The sequence below is a fragment of the Pelophylax lessonae genome (assembly GCF_965119305.1).
Source record: "Pelophylax lessonae genome assembly, chromosome: 12".
Classification (NCBI taxonomy): Eukaryota; Metazoa; Chordata; class Amphibia; order Anura; family Ranidae; genus Pelophylax; species Pelophylax lessonae.
In genome coordinates, this window is record NC_138779.1 from 222553636 (window position 1) to 222575218 (window position 21583).

Here is a 21583-nt window from a genome sequence, read left to right on the forward strand (position 1 = left end):
ACATAAAAAAAAAAAAAAATTGAAAGCATATATATATATATATATATATATATATATTAGGGGGTTCTAAGCAATTTTATAGCAAAATAGTTTTTAACTTTTAAACAAGTGTTAGAAATAGGCCTGGTCCTTAAAGCGGAGTGCCACCCAATAGTGGAACTTCCGTTTTTAGGTAGTAAAAAACCCCTGACATGCCACATTTGGCATGTCATTTTTTTGGGGGGGGAGCGGGGTACCTAGTTTTGACAGGTACCCACTTCCGCTCGGAGTGTCGCGGCGCCCTGAGCGGAAGTTCTCCTCTCCCCCTCCCTCCCTGCAATCTTCTGGGAAATGTCAGAGGTCTCAGAAGATTGCCGGCCAATCAAGATGCGCAGCGCAACTCGCACATGCATTGTGCGTACCCAGCTGTGAAGCTGCAAACTGTCACAGCCGGGTGCCCACACCAGTGATGCCGGCGCCGCCGAGACCAGAGGATCGAGGCTTCGGGCGGCTGCATCGCTGGACCGTGGGACAGGTGAGTGAAAAGGCTGGAACTCCACTTTAAGTGGTTAATGAAAAACGACCTTGATGTGAGAAGCTGGCAGGGTCCATGTCCACTGTGGGCATCTGAAGCCCTCTGGTATCCATTTCCGTGATTAGGTGGAGCTGGCTACCTAGCATGCACCTGTGCAGTGAACAGGTTGCCATAGCATGGAGGTGTTGGCAGAAGTTCTGGCCTCATTGCTATAGCAACCTGTCAATCATGCCATCGCAGTCTGGTGTGTAATTTCCGGTCTGGAAACAATATGCGATTTTGTCACTAGGGGATTCGCAAGGACTCCTGGTATACATGACGCCGCTATCCCAGGAGCACTTGCAAAGCGCCTAGGCAGCCGCACCTCGAAGTGCTGCGGACAAATAAAGAAAAAAGGTATTTAATTACTAAAAAAAAGCGTTCGCTGCTTTTAAACCAACATTACAAGAAGAAAAAATGGGTGGAACTTCGCTTTAATACCAGGCAAGGCAAAAAATCCTCCCCTGCCAGATGCGCCGCAGTTTCATCCCACCTGCATTGTGGCTGAAACGCATTGATATTCTTTCATTGCTTTGCTTTCTTTCCTGGTGTTTAATAACGCTTACTACTTTTTTTTCTTTTAAAAAGAAAAAGGAGGTACATAGCCTGAACTTTGCAGAACTTCAGACAAATCTAAAGGGCCACACTTGGTCCAGTTTTTAGGCTATTGCTCGTGTAGGTGTTGGTTCTGTCCTACTGGCACCCAGTACAGGAGAAATCGGGCTGTTAGAGCTCTGCTGCTTTGACTAGGGCTGTTCTCTAACATGTTTCAGGCACTAGGAGTAGGATGACAGCACTGCAGTGCATGCCCAGTTTATTGTACCATTAGAATAAAAAGTGACATGGTTGTTGACTAGCGCTATCACCACAGGCTGGGCTGAGGGGTATGTAGATACAGCAGCCATCTTTGGTGCTTCTAAAGGGTGCTGAAAAGGGACAGGGCCTACAACCTTTGCTGCGGAAGTAATGCACAGCTCATGGTAGGGGGTGCACTTTGACCTTCAAGCCTTGTCCTGGCGTCACACCCTTTTCAGTGAAAATCAGGAGCGTGGCTAAAAACATTGTTTTGCCTGGAGTTCTGCTTTAATCAGAGGCACAGCCGGGATTAAGGAAATAATCACAGTGACAGTTGGCAGGCAGGGATTTCTCCCTAGCGGAAGTAGTTGGGGCAGTCATGGGCGACCAGGTTCCAGGCGTTGTTGAATGCAGCGACCACTGGGGACAGCAGAGGACCCCCCTCGGCTCCGGCCAAGTTGTTTAACAGCTGCTCCGTGCTGGACATCCCCAGGATCACAGCGTCACCCCGACTTCCCTGAGGGAGACAGAGACTCTGCATTAGTTATGTCAGAATACATACAAAGCTTTTGGTCTGAAAGAAAACCTACAATGGTGAAGGCCTATGTAAGAAGCCAAAGATGTAAGCTGCCATGCTCTCACATGGGTTGGATGTGATGGCCGTACCCCCCAAGGATCAAGAGCTGTCACTCAAGTAGCATTCTTTAGCCGCCAGGGATCCTCCAGGGGGGTCCTTGAGGTGACCTGCTGACCTTCCCAGCTGATGGTGCCCCCATCCTCCTACATCCAACACCACTTGACAGAGCCAGTGGTATGACTAAGGGTGGCATTCTTCCCAAATGACCACCACCAATATAAGGGGCATTTTCCTTGTATTGATGGTGGTCAGTGGGAAGCAATCTTCCCCATGGCCACCATCAGAATAAAGAGGCATTTTCCCTAAAATCACCACTGATATAAAGGGGCATTCTTCCCAATGACCGCCATCAATATTAAGGGGCATTCTTCCCAATGACCGCCATCAATAATAAGGGGCATTCTTCCCAATGACCGCCATCAATAATAAGGGACATTCTTCCCAATGACCGCCATCAATAATAAGGGGCATTCTTCCCAATGACGACCAACAATATAAAAAGGAGTATTTTCCCCAACTACCACCATCAATATAAAAGGAGCATTCTCCTTATATTGATGGTGGTCATTGGGAAGCGATCTTCCCCATGGCCACCATCAGAATAAGGGAGCATTTTCCCTAAAACCACCACCAATATAAAAAGGCGCATTTTCCCAATAACCACCACCAATACAAAGGCGCTTTCTTCCCAATGACCGCCATCAATATAAAGGGGTATTTTCCCAATATTTAGTAAGACCTTAAAATTATTGTAAGGGTTCCTATGGAATAAAAAGGTTGAGAAAGGCTGATCTATAGTATCCCCCTTCATTCCTCCCACAACAGTTATGTAAAAGGTTGTGCAGGAAGGTGAGGAGCTGGGCCAACACAGACAGTAATTAGAGTGGTGGAGAGGGCCAATGATGTGCAAGGAGGATCCTAGGATAGTCATATTTTCCAGCAAGTTCAAATGCACAATGCAAGTGCAAAGAAAATGCCTGTAAGTGTTGATGACTGGGACTTTATTGAACTAACCTGCAGCTTGGAATGGTGGTACATCCAACGTAGTGCGGCTGCGGTCAGACTCGGCCTCACATCTGCGCTGTACATCTCCTCCAGGGCTCGGCGCACCAAGTCAATGGCTTCAAAGTGATGCTTCTTCCAATATCTGTCCAACCAGACACACATTATTAATAATCCCCCGCTCACCCCGCCTCCTCCATTAATAATTCCTCTCCTCCCCCACCCCTCCATCAATAATCCCTCCGCCCCCCCCCCTTCCATCAATAATTCCTCTCCTCCATCAATAATCCCTCCGCTCCCCCCCCCCATCAATAATCCCCCTCCCCTCCATCAATAATCCCTCCTCCCCCCCCCCCCCAATCAATAATCCCTCTCCTCCCCCATCCCTCCATCAATAATCCCTCTCCTTCCCCATCCCTCCATCAATAATCCCTCTGCTTTTATTATACATTTTATTTTAGACGCAATGATGTCATCCCAAGGCTCTGCACTTCTCTATGCAATGCAGGCAGATCATGGCTGGTGGGAGGGGCTTCCTGAAAACATCACAGCACCCTGCCTTAGTACTCTCTGTACTGCCCCCAGTCCTGATTCAACCTGGGGCTGCCTAAAGTAACTGCCACATCCAATGAAAGAAAGGGACAGTCGAGGAGGAGAGGAGGATGAGAGTCACCTATTCCGGTAGGTTTCTGCCCAGCTGTTCCCGAAAAATCTGGAAGCTTCCTGCTCCTTGTCCTTATCTTCATAATGGTACTTCCCGGTTAGAAGTCCCCCTGGGGGACAGAAGACAAAAACCATGTGACTACATTTCATAATCTGCATCAGTAATGTCACCCGCCCTGAGACCTTTATATATACTGCTGAAAACAATGAAAGGAATGCTTTTTAATCAGAGTGTAGCATCAAGTCAATGAAACTCCTGGGATATTGATCTGGTCAGTTAAGTATCAGAGGGGGTCGTTAATCAGTTTCAGCTGCTTTGGTGTTAATGAAATTACCAACAGGTGCACTAGATGGGCAACAATGAGACAACCTCAAAAAACAGGAATGGTTTTACAGGTGGAGAACACTGACTTTTTTCACTACTCATCTTTTCTGACTGGTTTTGCATTTGGCTGGGGTCAGTGTCACTACTGGTAGCATGAGGCCATACCTGGACCCTATAGAGGGGGTCAGTGTTACTACTGGTAGCATGAGGCCATACCTGGACCCTATAGAGGGCGGTCAGTGACACTACTGGTAGCATGAGGCCATACCTGGACCCTATAGAGGGGGGTCAGTGTCACTACTGGTAGTATGAGGCCATACCTGGACCCTATAGAGGGCGGTCAGTGACACTACTGGTAGCATGAGGCCATACCTGGACCCTATAGAGGGGGGGGTCAGTGTCACTACTGGTAGCATGAGGCCATACCTGGACCCTATAGAGGGGGGTCAGTGTCACTACTGGTAGCATGAGGCCATACCTGGACCCTATAGAGGGGGGTCAGTGTCACTACTGGTAGCATGAGGCCATACCTGGACCCTATAGAGGGGGTCAGTGTCACTACTGGTAGCATGAGGCCATACCTGGACCCTATAGAGGGGGGTCAGTGTCACTACTGGTAGGATGAGGCCATACCTGGACCCTATAGAGGGGGGTCAGTGTCACTACTGGTAGGATGAGTCCATACCTGGACCCTATAGAGGGGGTCAGTGTCACTACTGGTAGTATGAGGCCATACCTGGACCCTATAGAGGGGGTCAGTGTCACTACTGGTAGTATGAGGCCATACCTGGACCCTATAGAGGGGGTCAGTGTCACTACTGGTAGCATGAGGCCATACCTGGACCCTATAGAGGGGGGTCAGTGTCACTACTGGTAGGATGAGGCCATACCTGGACCCTATAGAGGGGGTCAGTGTCACTACTGGTAGCATGAGGCCATACCTGGACCCTATAGAGGGGGTCAGTGTCACTACTGGTAGCATGAGGACATACCTGGACCCTATAGAGGGGGTCAGTGTCACTACTGGTAGGATGAGGCCATACCTGGACCCTATAGAGGGGGTCAGTGTCACTACTGGTAGTATGAGGCCATACCTGGACCCTATAGAGGGGGGTCAGTGTCACTACTGGTAGTATGAGGCCATACCTGGACCCTATAGAGGGGGGTCAGTGTCACTACTGGTAGGATGAGATTCCCCTATGTATGGGACTGTAAATGCCACTGAACACTGTTATGCATAAAATATCTTTATTATTACAAAATACATACAATGATAACATAAATCAATAACATCACAGGGCATAAAAATATGCATGCATATGACAGACCAATTACCGAACACAATAGGGGCGCTTAGGAGTACAAGGTGATCGTGGAACCGGAACCGACCCTACGCGTTTCGGGCAAAAGAGCCCTTCTTCAGGGGTCACCCAAAGCTCCAGATACAGTACCTAGTATATCTAAAACAAGGAAGAAATGTTTTAAGTGTGGTATAACAAGGTTAGTCCGTATATATATATATATATAAGTAAGTAGACAATATGTTTAATATTTTAAGTTTCATAATATATACTCAATGTTCATGGACCTACCCTTAGCGTCTATCCCTATGGGTTGGATTGGTCTGTCAGCTAAAAGATGGTATTGCTACCATTAGGAGGAATGCCCAAATTCCCACAGGCCCGTTCCGGGGCTGCGAAGTCCGTGAGAGTATAAGAGGAGTAGTAGCATCCGCCCAGAGGAACCAGGGAGGCACCACGATGACCGGCAGAAGAAATTGGCTCAGTATAAACTACTCCCGTAAGGGGGAGAGGGATATATCCATGTAACAACCTAGTACACAGAAAATGAAGTAGCAAGAATAGTAAAAAGTAGATTAGCTGATGGTAGGAATATACAACAAATTCGTCACTGTACGCTTAAAGTGACAAGAGGCAAATATTTACCTGTATTACACAGGAAGGATGAGACCGCAGAGGGTCCAGAATAGTACAAGTAGTAATAATCTTGTATAGGTAAGATCAAGGTGTATGTGTATCTGTAAATGTAGATGGTATACCAGTGGGTGAGTAACAAATAATATTAAACCATCTTAAGTAAAGGGTAGTGACTTAGATAGTTTTATAATTCGGAACCAACGCCCAAAGAGGAAGAGAACACCATAGGGTTGTGAGAAATGTGGAAGTATATAAGGTGAGTGTCAAAGAAAATAAAGACATGAGAAAGGGTAGTACTCCTTTAGCCCCAGAATATGCATCTATTTATTTATTTCGTCATGGCTTCTGATAAAGCAGTATCAATAGCCGCTCGTAATGACGTTTATCCCAAAAGGGGGGGGAGAGAACACTTTGGGCATATATATAAGCATCAAAGACTGGATATCTGTTTCCGGTTATACCTCTGGGGGCTATACTAGTGTAAATGTGATATTATTATAATATGTATAGATATATTTGTTACACCATCTGTTACATGCAAATGGCAGACTGATATCGATCCATCTTTGTGGTTCCCCCTCCAATTTCGATTTGAACTCTCCACAATTATCGGCTTCAAAGTTGACAATATAGTCAGACCCCCGCAATACATGACTAAATACTCCTACTTAATTATTAGGGATTGTGATCCAATCTTTTATTAACTTTTTGTCAGATACAAAACTCTGTCTGATTTGCCTTGTACGGCACGTCCTTAATCTCCCTGATCATTCCCTGCTGTTCATTTCTTCCTTTTCTTCCTTTCTCATTTTCCTTTCTTTTTCCTTCTCTCCCTCCTTACCCCCTTTCCTACTTTCTCTCCTTTATCAGCTTTCGGCTGACTTTTCTATGCACCATCCCAGCACCAGCTGTAGGTCCCCCCGGCGCGGGTAGGGGGAGCCCTCGAGGTTTTCTCTCCCCATTCATACCAGCGTTCCTCCGGAACTGTTGGTTTCCCGCGTCGGTGCCCGTGGAGCGCAGACGCGGCCTCTCCTTCCGGGATGGGCGGGGTCTGCGCTACACGGGCAGATGATCGGATTGGCTCCTACATTATTGTGATGACGCCGCATGCCTCTAGTGCGCATGCGCTGGCGTCTGCTTCACCCTTTATCAACAGCCCGGGCTGGCGTCCTTCTGCAGAGGATGCCAAGCCCATAGCGAGATAGGAGACAGGTAAGCTGATTTCTTCACCAGATTGGTCGACACCATTTAATATAATGGCACATCTTTCACCTTTTCCTTTTTATATTTATATTTTTATTTCGTTCCCTACGGGCACCCTCCTTCCCCCTATATGGGGACCCTCTCTGCATGTTTCATTGGCACACTTACTTTTTGCTTTTTTCCTTGGTTTTTGCCATCTGTATGGGTCTGTACACTGCTCTTTATTGCATGCGTTCTTGCATAATCCCCAATTATACCTCAATGCCCTCACATAGAGGTTTATGGCTATATATTTGGACTTATAAATGGCACCCTTTACCCAAGATAAGTATGCATATATACATACCGCCATAAATCTGTCTTTGATGCTTATATATATGCCCAAAGTGTTCTCTCCCCCCCTTGTTGTATATTCCTACCATCAGCTAATCTACTTTTTACTATTCTTGCTACTTCATTTTCTGTGTACTAGGTTGTTACATGGATATATCCCTCTCCCCCTTACGGGAGTAGTTTATACTGAGCCAATTTCTTCTGCCGGTCATCGTGGTGCCTCCCTGGTTCCTCTGGGCGGATGCTACTACTCCTCTTATACTCTCACGGACTTCGCAGCCCCGGAACGGGCCTGTGGGAATTTGGGCATTCCTCCTAATGGTAGCAATACCATCTTTTAGCTGACAGACCAATCCAACCCATAGGGATAGACGCTAAGGGTAGGTCCATGAACATTGAGTATATATTATGAAACTTAAAATATTAAACATATTGTCTACTTACTTATATATATATATATATACGGACTAACCTTGTTATACCACACTTAAAACATTTCTTCCTTGTTTTAGATATACTAGGTACTGTATCTGGAGCTTTGGGTGACCCCTGAAGAAGGGCTCTTTTGCCCGAAACGCGTAGGGTCGGTTCCGGTTCCACGATCACCTTGTACTCCTAAGCGCCCCTATTGTGTTCGGTAATTGGTCTGTCATATGCATGCATATTTTTATGCCCTGTGATGTTATTGATTTATGTTATCATTGTATGTATTTTGTAATAATAAAGATATTTTATGCATAACACAGTGTTCAGTGGCATTTACAGTCCCATACATAGGGGAATCTTTTCTTGTTTACAATTTACAGGGATGATGGCCACTGACACTGGGCACTGAGTGACAAGATACTGTTTTGTTCTTACTGGTAGGATGAGGCCATACCTGGACCCTATAGAGGGGGTCAGTGTCACTACTGGTAGCATGAGGCCATACCTGGACCCTATAGAGGGGGGTCAGTGTCACTACTGGTAGCATGAGGCCATACCTGGACCCTATAGAGGTTGCACAGGCAGTCCAACTCCTCCAGGATGGCTCATCAATACGTCCCATTGGCAGAAGGTTTGCTGTGTCTCCCAGCACAGTCTCAGGAGCATGGAGGAGATTCCAGGAGACCGGCAGTTACTCTAGGAGAGCTGGACAGGGCCATAGAAGGTCCTTACCCCTTAAGCAGGACCGGTATCTGCTCCTTTGTACCAGGAGGAACAGGATGAGCGCTGCCAGAGCCATACAAAATGACCTCCAGCAGGACATTGGTGTGAATGTCTCTGACCAAACAATCAGAAACAGACTTCATGAGGGTGGCCTGAGGGCCCGACATCCTCTAGTGGTCCTTGTGCTCACTGCCCGGCACTGTGGAGCTCGATTGGCGTTGAACACCAGAATTGGGAGCTCCCCCACTGGCACCCTGTGCTTTTCACAGATGAGAGCAGGGTCACCCTGAGCACATGTGACAGACATGAAAGGGTCCGGAGAACGTTATGCTGTCTGTAACATCGTTCAGTATGACCGGTTTGGTGGTGGGTCAGTGATGGTCTGGGGAGGCAAATCCATGGAAGGACGCACAGACCTCTACAGGCTGGACAATGGCGCCCTGACTGCCATTAGATATTGGGATGAACTCCTTGGACCCATTGTCAGACCCTACACTGGTGCAGGGGGTCCTGGGCTCCTCCTGGTGCACAACAATGCCCGGCCTCATGTGGTGAGAGTATGCAGCCAGTTCCTGGAGGATGAAGGAATCTATACCAATTAAATGGCCCCCACACTCACCTGACCTAAACCCAATAGAACACCTCTGGGACATTATGTTTTAGTCCATCCGACACCGCCAGGTTCAGGAGCTCAGTGATGTCCTGGTCCAGATCTGGTAGGAAATACCCCAGGACACCATCCGTCATCTCATTAGGACCATTCCCCGACGTTGTCAGGCATGCATACAAGCATGTGGGGGCCATACAAATTACTGAGGACCATTCTGAGGTCCTGCAATGACATTTCAGCAAAATGGACTCGCCTGCTGCATCATTTTTTCACTTTGATTTTCAGGGGGGGGGGGGGGGCTTTGAATTCAGCCCTCTGTAGGGTGATAATTTTCATTTCCATCAAATGATGTGACATCCTTTCCTTCCTAACACATTACCCAGTCCATACCAGTATAGATCCTAACACATTACCCAGTCCATACCAGTATCGATCCTAACACATTACCCAGTCCATACCAGTATCGATCCTAACACATTACCCAGTCCATACCAGTATAGATCCTAACACATTACCCAGTCCATACCAGTATCGATCCTAACACATTACCCAGTCCATACCAGTATAGATCCTAACACATTACCCAGTCCATACCAGTATAGATCCTAACACATTACCCAGTCCATACCAGTATCGATCCTAACACATTACCCAGTCCGTACCAGTATCGATCCTCACACATTACCCAGTCCATACCAGTATAGGTCCTAACACATTGCCCAGTCCATACCAGTATCGATCCTAACACATTACCCAGTCCATACCAGTATCGATCCTAACACATTCCCCAGTCCATACCAGTATCGATCCTAACACATTACCCAGTCCATACCAGTATAGATATCCAGCATGATATTTTTCCCCATTTAGATTTGATGGGTTTTCAAAGCATTCCTTTTATTTTTATTTTTTGAGCAGTGTATATATTACAAAATATCAGTATTTCTAGTGAATGGATATAGACTGATATATATTACATGGGCAAAATTTTATGAGCACCCCTCCCCCTCCTAAATGATGATGTTCAGGGGTTTCTAGCGAAAGATCCTGGTAATGCTGCACCATACAAAGAGATTGAGCTCTTCCAATCTTGTGGCAGCAGTTTAGTGCAAGTCAAGCTTTTTTGGTGCCCAACATGAGGTTTGGTCTTCTTATCCAACATCAGCACCTGACCTCACAGAGCGGAGGATGTGATTGCTACAAAAGGGGGAAACTCCATATTATTGGCCTGGGGGGGGGGGGATAGTAACACCATAATGGCCACGGTTGTGGAATGGATATCCAACAAGCTCCTATAGGTGTGATGGGTTGAGGAACTCCGCATGTTCTACACAGAGCCCTGACCTCAACCCTACTGAACTCCTTTGGGATGAACTGGAACATTGACTGCAGGCCAGGCCAAGTCTTGTTATCCAACATCAGTACCTGACCCCACAAATGGGCACAAATTCCCACAGACACCTCCAGAATCTTGTAGAAAGCCTTTCCAGAAGGGTGCATGATGTTGTAGCCACCAGGGGGGGCAACTCCTTACTCATGGTCATAGGAGGAGGGTGGCAACTCCATATTATTGGTCTTAGAAGGGGGCATCAAGTCAATTATAATGGCCATGGGGTTGGAATAGGCTATCCAATAATAGGTGTGATGTACACTGACTTGTGGATATGAATTTAGGCCAATAGGATTCCCAAAGGAGAACATTTAGGGCTTCACCCAAAGATTGGAGTGAAGTTTAACTTGAAGACCCAAACTGCTCCTAAGCTCCTCCCCCCCCCCCCTATAATATTTGCATTGTAGGGTGACCGTTACCATGTTAGACCTTGAAGTGCGCACCATCTCACCTGCCAGCGGGTTGTACGCGTAGAACCGGATTCCGAGTTGGCGCAAGCATGGGAGCAGCTCCGTCTCTACTTGGCGCGTGGTGGCGTTGTACATACCCTGAGGGGGGAGCAATTGTCAGGATTTTAGTGTCCACAATATTATAACGTCTGAATATAGATATCAGTGAGGGGATGAGAGACCCAAGATAGCAGAAATCAACCATGGATGGAGTAAGAAGCCCCCTCAGAGGTCCAGGGAATAGACGATGGACCCAAGATAGGACACATCAACCACGGATGAAGTAAAGAGTCCCCAGAGGTCCAGACCAGATGGACAACAGTGACCAGGTACATGGACCTTGTCAGCCGGCTTTTATCTATTTTGTTTGGATCGTCAATTTTCAATGTTAAAAACACAAAATTACAATCATCAAGAGCAGCGGTCTCCAAACTGCTACCCTTTGGTTGTCTTTATCTAGCCCTTGGGACACTATTCCTCCCACTGACACCAATGATGGGACACTATTCCTCCCACTGACACCAATGATGGGACACTATTCCTCCCACTGACACCAATGATGGGACGCTATTCCTCCCACTGACACCAATGATGGGGCGCTATTCCTCCCACTGACACCAATGATGGGGCGCTATTCCTCCCACTGACACCAATGATGGGACACTATTCCTCCCACTGACACCAATGATGGGACGCTATTCCTCCCACTGACACCAATGATGGGGCACTATTCCTCTCACTGACACCAATGATGGGACACTATTCCTCCCACTGACACCAATGATGGGGCGCTATTCCTCCCACTGACACCAATGATGGGACGCTATTCCTCCCACTGACACCAATGATGGGACGCTATTCCTCCCACTGACACCAATGATGGGACGCTATTCCTCCCACTGACACCAATGATGGGACGCTATTCCTCCCACTGACACCAATGATGGGGCGCTATTCCTCCCACTGACACCAATGATGGGGCGCTATTCCTCCCACTGACACCAATGATGGGACACTATTCCTCCCACTGACACCAATGATGGGACACTATTCCTCCCACTGACACCAATGATGGGGCACTATTCCTCTCACTGACACCAATGATGGGGCACTATTCCTCCCACTGACACCAATGATGGGACACTATTCCTCCCACTGACACCAAATGATGGGACACTATTCCTCCCACTGACACCAACGATGGGGCACTATTCCTCCGACTGACACCAATGATGGGACACTATTCCTCCCACTGACACCAATGATGGGGTACTATTCCTACCACTGACACCAATGATGGGACACTATTACTCCCACTGACACCAATGATGGGGCACTATTCCTACCACTGACACCAATGATGGGACACTATTCCTCCCACTGACACCAATGATGGGACACTATTCCTCCCACTGACACCAATGATGGGGCACTATTCCTCCCACTGACACCAATGATGGGACACTATTCCTACCACTGACACCAATGATGGGACACTATTCCTCCCACTGACACCAATGATGGGGCACTATTCCTCCCACTGACACCAATGGTGGGACACTATTCCTCCTATTGATGTTGGGACATTTTCTGCTTCCACTGGCCACTGTCTGACCCCCTCAAAGTCAGAAGGACAGTAAACTGGCCCTTTGTTTATAAAGTTTGTAGACCCCTGATCTAGAACACTCATTCTCAACCGGGGTTCCTCCAGGAGGTCAGAGGGGGGGTTCCTCCAGGAGGTCAGAGGGGGGGTTCCTCCAGGAGGTCAGAGGGGGGATTCCTTGAGCTGTGATGGCTGATGGTGCTCATGATGTTCTGGCATGAACACTACTTATTCTTTCCACTGACCACCGATGGAAGCCCTTCTCTCCATAACTAGAAGTGGTGAGCCTATAGTACTATGAAGTTTTTTTTGGCAGGGGTTCCCCTAGACCTGAATATTATTTCAAGGGTTCCCCATATCTAAACCGTTGAGAAAAGTTGATCTAGAACATCCTGCGAGTCATTAGAGGAGACACCCATGTGCTAACCTTTGTTGGGTCGCCCTTCACATCTAGACCCACCCTGCCTGCCTGGTGCTTAATGGGCCCTCTACCTCCTTCTCTGTGGCCCTCGGTGGGCAGGTGGGTGCGGAAGGCCCGGTGTTCCTCTAAGTAGGTGATTGATAAAGCATGTGGTCAGAGGCGGCTGATCTAGACCACCATAGACGGGACCTCCTCATCCAGCCAATAGGACAGCCCAGTTCTCTGGAGAGTCGCCCGCGTGTGATGTCATTCACAGACCCGCTGCTGCTCCTTTGTATAATGAGTGACACCATGGATTTCCGGTCTGCGGGACGGAATGACACGGAACACGGACAGCTTTCCCCCCACAGGAACACCCTTCAGGAAAAGTCCCATCATGTATCTGCGAGGGGTGTACAGAACGGACATGTGGAGGGTACCTGGTACACTGTCGGCAGCACCCAGTTATTCTTCTTACAGATGCAGTAAACCTCCATCACCTCCCAGGAAGCGAAGTTGGACAGACCCAGCTCTTTGAACTTTCCCTGGAAGAGAGCAAAAAAGAAAAATGCTTACATGCGGAACATGAACACAAGCAACTGTCTTCCCTACAGGCCTAAGAGATGGAAGGGATAACTGTCACTTAGATCCTGCTTCATGTGCCGTTCTTCGCTGTGTTCACAAATGCCTGACACAAATCAGCCCCAGCTGCAGCCTTCAGTCTGATCACTGGGGGAGGGGAGACTGAGGAAATGCTTTCTCCTCCTACAAAGTTACAATGTACAGCCTGATCACTGGGGGAGGGGGAGACTGAGGAAATGCTGCCTCCTCCTCCTCCTACAAAGTTACAATGTACAGTATCTCACAAAAGTAAGTACAGCCTCACATTTTTGTAAATATTTTATTCTATCTTTTCATGTGACAACACTGAAGAAATGAGACTTTGCTACAATGTAAAGTAGTGAGTGTACAGCTTGTATAACAGTGTAAATTTAGTGACCGCTCAAAATAACTCAACACACATTAGAGCCGGTTCACACTGCCGCAACCTCCAAGTCGCTTCATAAGGGGCGACTTGTTAGCGCGACTTTCAGCGCAACTTCAGTGCGACTTGTATGATAGACGACTTTGTATTTGGCCAATCAGAATAAGATGGTTCTGGGTCATGCTCAATCACACAAAAAAAGTTCTAAAAATTGTCGTTTTTGATACAGAGCCAATTATTAAAAAAATTATTGGAAAAAAAAAAATAATGACTTTTTTTGGATTTAGTGTCTGGGAGGTCTAAAAAGTGTACCTGTGAAGTTTCATCTCTGTAGCATGTCCAGCCTCCAAAGACACCCAAAAAATGCCCGATAAATGCCTGCAACAAAAACGCCCAGGTGGAGAGGAGCCACTACCCTGCTCTAAATAACTATAAGAAAAATACTCTTTTTCTTGTTCAGGACCATTTTAATGGAAAGTTGGGTCACAAGTCGCTTCAAATAAGATAAGGAGGAGACTCCCATTGAAGTCTATGGGACAGTCGGATCACAGGTCGCCTCAAAGTAGTACAGGACCCTTCTCTGAAGTCGGAGCGACTTCAGTAGTGCCAATTAAGACGACACTGATTGATTAACATTGCTTTTGTTATGTCAAGCGACTTGGGGCGACTTGAGGGCACACAAGTCGCCTCACAAGTCGTGGCAGTGTGAATGGACTCTTAATGTCTAAACTAAAAGTGAGTACACCCCTAAGTGACAATGTCCAAATTGGGCCCAAAGTGTGAATATTTTGTGTGGCCGCCATTATTTTCCAGCACTGCCTTAACCCTCTTGGGCATGGAGTTCACCAGAGCTTCACAGGTTGTCACTGGAGTCCTCTTCCCCTCCTCCATGATGACATCACAGAGCTGGTGGATGTTAGAGACCTTCCCCTCCTCCACCTTCTGTTTGAGGAGTCCCACAGATGCTCAATAGGGTTTAGGTCTGGAGACGCTTGGCCAGTCCATCACCTTTACCCTCAGCTTCTTTAGCAAGGCAGTGATCATCTTGGAGGTGTTTGGGGTCGTTATGTTGGAATATTGCCCTGCCCCCCAGTCGCTGAAGGGAGGGGATCATGCTCTGCTTCAGTATGTCACAGTACATGTTGGCATTCATGGTTCCCTCAATGATCTGTAGCTCCCCAGTGCCGGCAGCACTCATGCAGCCCCAGACCATGACACTCCCACCACCATGCTTGACTGTAGGAAGACACACTTGTCTTTGTTCTCCTCACCTGGTTGCCCCCACACACGCCTGACACCATCTGACACCAAATAAGTTTATCTTGGTCTCATCAGAGCACAGGAGATGGTTCCAGTAATCCATGTCCTTAGTCTGCTTGTCTTCAGCAAACTGTTTGCAGGCTTTCTTGTGCATCATCTTTAGAAGAGGCTTCCTTCTGGGATGACAGCCATGCAGACCAATTTGATGCAGTGTGCGGCGTATGGTCTGAGCACTGACAGGCTGAACCCCACCCCTTCAACCTCTGCAGTAATGCTGGCAGCACTCATACGTCTATTTCCCAAAGACAACCTCTGGATATGACGCTGAGCACGGCACTCAACTTCTTTGGTGGGCCATGGTGAGGCCTGTTCTGAGTGGAACCTGTCCTGGTAAACCGCTGTATGGTCTTGGCCACCATGCTGCAGCTCAGTTTCAGGGTCTTGGCAATCTTCTTATAGCCTAGGCCATCTTTTTGTAGAACAACAATTCTTTTTTCAGATCCTCAGAGAGTTCTTTGCCATGAGGTGCCATGTTGAACTTCCAGTGACCAGTATGAGAGAGTGAGAGCGATAACACCAAATTTAACCCTCCTGCTCCCCATTCACACCTGAGACCTTGTAACACTAACGAGTCACATGACACCGGGGAGGGAAAATGGCTAATTGGGACCAATTTTTACATTTTCACTTAGGGGTGTACTCACTTTTGTTGCCAGCGGTTTAGACATTAATGGCTGTGTGTTGAGTTATTTTGAGGGGACAGTAAATTTACACTGTTATACAAGCTGTACACTCACTACTTTACATTGTAGCAAAGTCTCATTTCTTCAGTGTTGTCACATGAAAAGATAGAATAAAATATTTACCTAAATGTAAGGGGTGTGCTCACTTTTGTGAGATACTGTACATCTGATCACTGGGGGAGGGGAGACAGGGGAAATCCTTCCTCCTATAAAGTTACAATGTACAGTCATATCACTGGGGGAGGGGAGACTGGGGAAATACTTCCTTCTGCCTGCAGCAGACTGATGACATCATCTCAGCCTAGGCGGAGTCACTGAACAATGGTTGCTATATATAGTCACATGTCAGGATTTATTGATGGAGAGATGTAAAGCTGTAGGATTGGGGCGTTGCTCTGTGTAAGATTGGGGTGTGGGGGTGGAAGATGCTATTTATTATTCTGTGAACAATCCTTTGACAGCTGCGGTTGTGGGTCGGTGGGTGTGGAGTACAAAGTTCATAGAGGGAGAGATGAGATCTCCGGGGACGCGCGGTCGGAGCTCTGCTGACATTATGAACGCTGGGGAGAGAGGAGAAGCAGAGAGGCCGCAATGTGGGAACTGAACATTAACATGGGTGGCACAGTTGCCCAGTGACCAGTGTTCTATGGGGTTGAGGTCAGGACTCTGTGCAGCCAGTCATGTTCCTCCACCCCAAACTCTCTCACTAATGTCTCACGGTTCATCTAAAAGTTTTGCTTTTAGTTATATTTAGCCGCTTGTTGTCTGCAGTGGTTTTCATTTTTTGCCATGTTTTTGGTTTTCTGCAAGCAGCGGCCCTGCAGAATAAAATGGCGCTGCTTACAATTTTTTTTTGCTGTAGAATAATTGTGAAATTATTTACCAAATAGAGATTTTCTGTAACAAATTACACTAAAATGAAACTTTATTGCAAACAAACAATATAAAAGCTGGGGGTTGTGGGAAGGAAGGATTACCCATGATGCCTCACCTCCTGGTACAGCTGCTGGCAGGCCGCCAGGGTCTCCTCCACCGGGGTCAGGTGATCAGGGGCGTGCAGGTAGAAGAGGTGGACGCTGGGGGTCCGCAGTCTCTGGAGGGAGGTCTCTAGTTGCTGGCGCACGCTCTCCGCCCTCAGCGTCTTCCCCTCCCAGGGGTTGGCCTTTGTAGCCAATTTCACTGCCAGAGAGAAGGAAGATCCGCGTTACCAATCCTGCGTGTCTCCTATACGCCGGCTGCCGACTCCCACACCGATACACCGACTGCCGACTCCTACACACCGATACGCCGGCTGCCGACTCCTACACACCGATACGCCGGCTGCGGTCTCCTACACACCGATACACCGGCTGCTGTCTCCTATACACCGATACACCGGCTGCTGTCTCCTACACACCGATACGCCGGCTGCTGTCTCCTACACCGATACACCGGCTGCTGTCTCCTACACCGATACACCGACTGCCATCTCCTACACGCCGATACGCTGGCTGCCATCTCCTACACACCGATACGCCGGCCGCCGTCTCCTAAACCAATACGAGTCTCCCATACCGATACGCCGGAACCCGTCTTCCACACCGATATACGTCTCCTATACCGATACGCATCTGCTATACCGATACGCCGGCTGCCGTCTCCTATACACCGATACGCCGGCTGCCGACTCCTACACACCGATACGCCGGCTGCGGTCTCCTACACCGATACACCGGCTGCGGTCTCCTACACCGATACACCGGCTGCTGTCTCCTACACCGATACACCGGCTGCTGTCTCCTACACCGATACACCGACTGCCATCTCCTACACGCCGATACGCTGGCTGCCATCTCCTACACACCGATACGCCGGCCGCCGTCTCCTAAACCAATACGAGTCTCCCATACCGATACGCCGGAACCCGTCTTCCACACCGATATACGTCTCCTATACCGATACGCGTCTGCTATACCGATACGCCGGCTGCCGTCTCCCATGCCGATACGCCGGCTGCCCTCTCCTACACCCCAATACGCCGGCTGCCATCTCCTACGCACCGATACGCCGGCTGCCGTCTCCTATACACCGGCTGCCATCTCCCATAACGATACGCCGGCTGCCGTCTCCCATGCCGATACGCTGGCTGCCCTCTCCTACACCCCGATACGCCGGCTGCTGTCTCCTATACACCGATACGCCGGCTGCCGGCTCCTAAACCAATTTGAGTCTCCCATACCGATACGCCGGGATCCGTCTTCCACATCGATATACGTCTCCTATACCGATACGCGTCTGCTATACCGATACGCCGGCTGCCCTCTCCTACACCCCGATACGCCGGCTGCCATCTCCTACGCACCGATACGCCGGCTGCCATCTCCTACGCACCGATACGCCGGCTGCCGTCTCCTACACCGATACACCGGCTGCTGTCTCCTATACACCGGCTGCTGTCTCCTATACACCGATACACCGGCTGCCGTCTCCTACGCACCGATACGCCGGCTGCTGTCTCCTATACACCGGCTGCCGTCTCCCATGCCGATACGCCGGCTGCCCTCTCCTACACCCCGATACGCCGGCTGCTGTCTCCTATACACCGGCTGCTGTCTCCTATACACCGGCTGCTGTCTCCTATACACCGATACGCCGGCTGCCATCTCCCATAACGATACGCCGGCTGCCGTCTCCCATGCCGATACGCCGGCTGCCCTCTCCTACACCCCGATACGCTGGCTGCTGTCTCCTATACACCGGCTGCTGTCTCCTACACCCCGATATGCCGGCTGCTGTCTCCTACACCCCGATATGCCGGCTGCTGTCTCCTACACCGATACGCCGGCTGCCATCTCCTATACACCGATACGCCGGCTGCCGTCTCCTATACACCGATACGCCGGCTGCCGTCTCCTATACACCGGCTGCCCTCTCCTACACCCCGATATGCAGGCTGCCGTCTCCTATACACCGATACACCGGCTGCCATCTCCCATAACGATACGCCGGCTGCCGTCTCCCATGCCGATACACCGGCTGCTGTCTCCTACACCCCGATATGCCGGCTGCCATCTCCCACACTAATACGCCGGCTCCTACACACCGATACGCCAGCTGCTGTCTCATATTTCACACTACCTCTACCCCCCCAATCCCCTCCCCCACACACCCCCACTTTCAGTTAGGACAGGAAATAAATGGAAATCTCTCCAGCAGAGACACAGACCACACCCCCTTTGTAGCAGAGTCGGGGGAGGGATTAGAACCTCGGACAATGTTTTATTGCTGATTCTGCCTTCCTGTCCTGGAGATAACCCCTCCCATTTCTTGTAGCGGTGTCACTTCAGCAGGAAGTCAGTGATAGTAATAAGAGTGGACATTTCCTCTTACACCCCTCCCCCGGTCTATGGGGGACTTCCCTGGGTGGCTCAGAGTTTTGTCTGTGTGTCCCCCAGCAGGACTCCGATTGTTGTCACGGGGGGAGGGGTGAATCATTTACAAAACTCGGCTAATCTTTATTCAATTAATTGCAGCGCCGGGTTCAAGTCTGAAATACAGGGCAAAGTACACCGAGCCGTACAGAGGGGGGGGGGGGGGGGGGGGAGGTGTAACCTACATGACAGGACCAGGCAGGGGGGAGGTCACTTACAGGACCAGGTTCTAGGACTTCTTATTCTGGATACACAGATACACCGGTTCTAGGACTTATTCTGGATACACAGATACAACGGATCTAGGACTTATTCTGGATACACAGATACACCGGTTCTAGGACTTCTTGTTCTGGATACACAGATACACCGGTTCTATGACTTATTCTGGATACACAGATACACCGGTTCTATGACTTATTCTGGATACACACAGATACACCGGTTCCAGGACTTATTCTGGATACACAGATACACCGGTTCCAGGACTTATTCTGGATACACAGATACAACGGATCTAGGACTTATTCTGGATACACAGATACACCGGTTCTAGGACTTCTTGTTCTGGATACACAGATACACCGGGTCTATGACTTATTCTGGATACACAGATACACCGGTTCTAGGACTTATTCTGAATACACCGGTTCTAGGACTTCTTATTCTGGATACACAGATACACCGGTTCTAGGACTTATTCTGGATACACAGATACACCGGTTCTAGGACTTATTCTGGATACACGCTGAACTCTTCCTGATTCTAGGTAGAATGTAGTAGGGGGAGGAGTCTGTTGCCCCCAGGAACAAGACGGTGTTGAAAAGCCTTCTTATTGGTTGCCATGGGCAACAGCAACGCTTAAGCTCTCCGCCCCTCCAGTAACCCCGCCCCCCTTGGCCTCTGGTTGGTCAGGCTGATCCCCGCCCCCTCTTACCTCCGGCGCTCAGGCCCAGCCCCCCCAGCACTCTCTCGGTCTCTCCATCCGCGTACATGTGTGCGGTGTCCAGCTCATCGTGCCCGCGCCTCAGGAACGCGCGCACCGCCTCCCCGCTCTGCTCCGCGTCCATCCTCCGCCCGAACTCCATAGTGCCCAGCACGGTGCGCGGGAGCCCCGGAGCGGGCGGGGCGGTGGGCGGAGAGCGAGACATGACGGTCCGGTACTGCTGGAGAGGAGAGATGAGGAGCCGCGGGGCTGACCGGGACAGTGACAGCATGGCGGGAGCGCGCATGCGCCGGCCCGTTATATGATAATACTAGCCCCGCCTACCTAGCACGGAACCAGCACCGCCCCCTGTCCCTGAGCCATACACCGGGCGGGAGAGGGGAGGAGAAAGAGGAGGTCCTCATAGCCCGCCCCCCCCCCGTGTAACCCCGCCCCCCCATGTCCCTGCTCCGCCCTCTGTTCCATGGGGGGGGGGGGTTAACCCATAGTACTATGTATATTACCTTCCCTCCCCCAATGTATGACTGTCCCTGGGGGGAGGGGTTTAATACCCCATAATACTCTATATAACCCCCCCCCCCATGTATGGCTGACCCTGGGGGAGGGGAATTAATACCCCATAATACTTTATATGACCCCCCTAATGTATGACTGTCCCTGGGGGGAGGAGATTAATACCCCATAATACTCTATATGACCCCCCCAATGTATGACTGTCCCTGGGGGGGGGATTAATACCCCATAATACTCTATATGTCCCCCCTAATGTATGACTGTCCCTGGGGGGAGGGGATTAATACCCCATAATACTCTATATGTCCCCCCTAATGTATGACTGTCCCTGGGGGGAGGGGATTAATACCCCATAATACTCTATATGTCCCCCCTAATGTATGACTGTCCCTGGGGGGGGGGGGAGTTATACCCCATAATACTCTATATGTTCCCCCCCAATGTATGACTGTCCCTGGGGGGAGGGGATTAATACCCCATAATACTCTATATGTCCCCCCTACTGTATTACTGTCCCTGGGGGGAGGGGATTAATACCCCATAATACTTTATATGATTTCCCCATGTATGACTGTCCCTGGGGGGAGGGGATTAATACCCCATAATACTCCATATGACTCCCCCATGTATGACTGATCATGGGGGGAGGGAGTATTATCCCATAATACTATATATGA

General features: G+C 49.2%; 1 protein-coding gene across 1 annotated transcript; it reads right to left on the reverse strand.

The window, feature by feature from the left end:
- Positions 1 to 1597: 1597 nt before the first annotated feature.
- Positions 1598 to 20696, reverse strand: LOC309568821 (aflatoxin B1 aldehyde reductase member 2-like). The gene is made up of 7 exons (XM_082274608.1): positions 20385 to 20696; positions 17029 to 17216; positions 13490 to 13594; positions 11049 to 11145; positions 3661 to 3760; positions 3000 to 3132; positions 1598 to 1865 (listed from the first exon to the last, which is right to left on the reverse strand). The coding sequence occupies exons 1-7, from the start codon at positions 20677 to 20679 to the stop codon at positions 1704 to 1706; spliced, it is 1080 nt and encodes a 359-aa protein (XP_082130734.1). The 5' UTR covers positions 20680 to 20696; the 3' UTR covers positions 1598 to 1703.
- Between the last annotated feature and the right edge of the window lie 887 nt (positions 20697 to 21583).

Excerpts from the sequence above, each read along its gene's own strand:
- LOC309568821 (XM_082274608.1), bottom strand. The coding sequence starts at position 20,679 with ATGCGCGCTCCCGCCATGCTGTCACTGTCCCGGTCAGCCCCGCGGCTC. Across the intron at positions 13,595-17,028 it reads GCCAGCAGCTGTACCAGGAG|GGAAAGTTCAAAGAGCTGGG; the intron begins GTGAGGCATCAT and ends GCTCTCTTCCAG. Across the intron at positions 3,761-11,048 it reads CGCGTACAACCCGCTGGCAG|GGGGACTTCTAACCGGGAAG; the intron begins GTGAGATGGTGC and ends TCTGTCCCCCAG.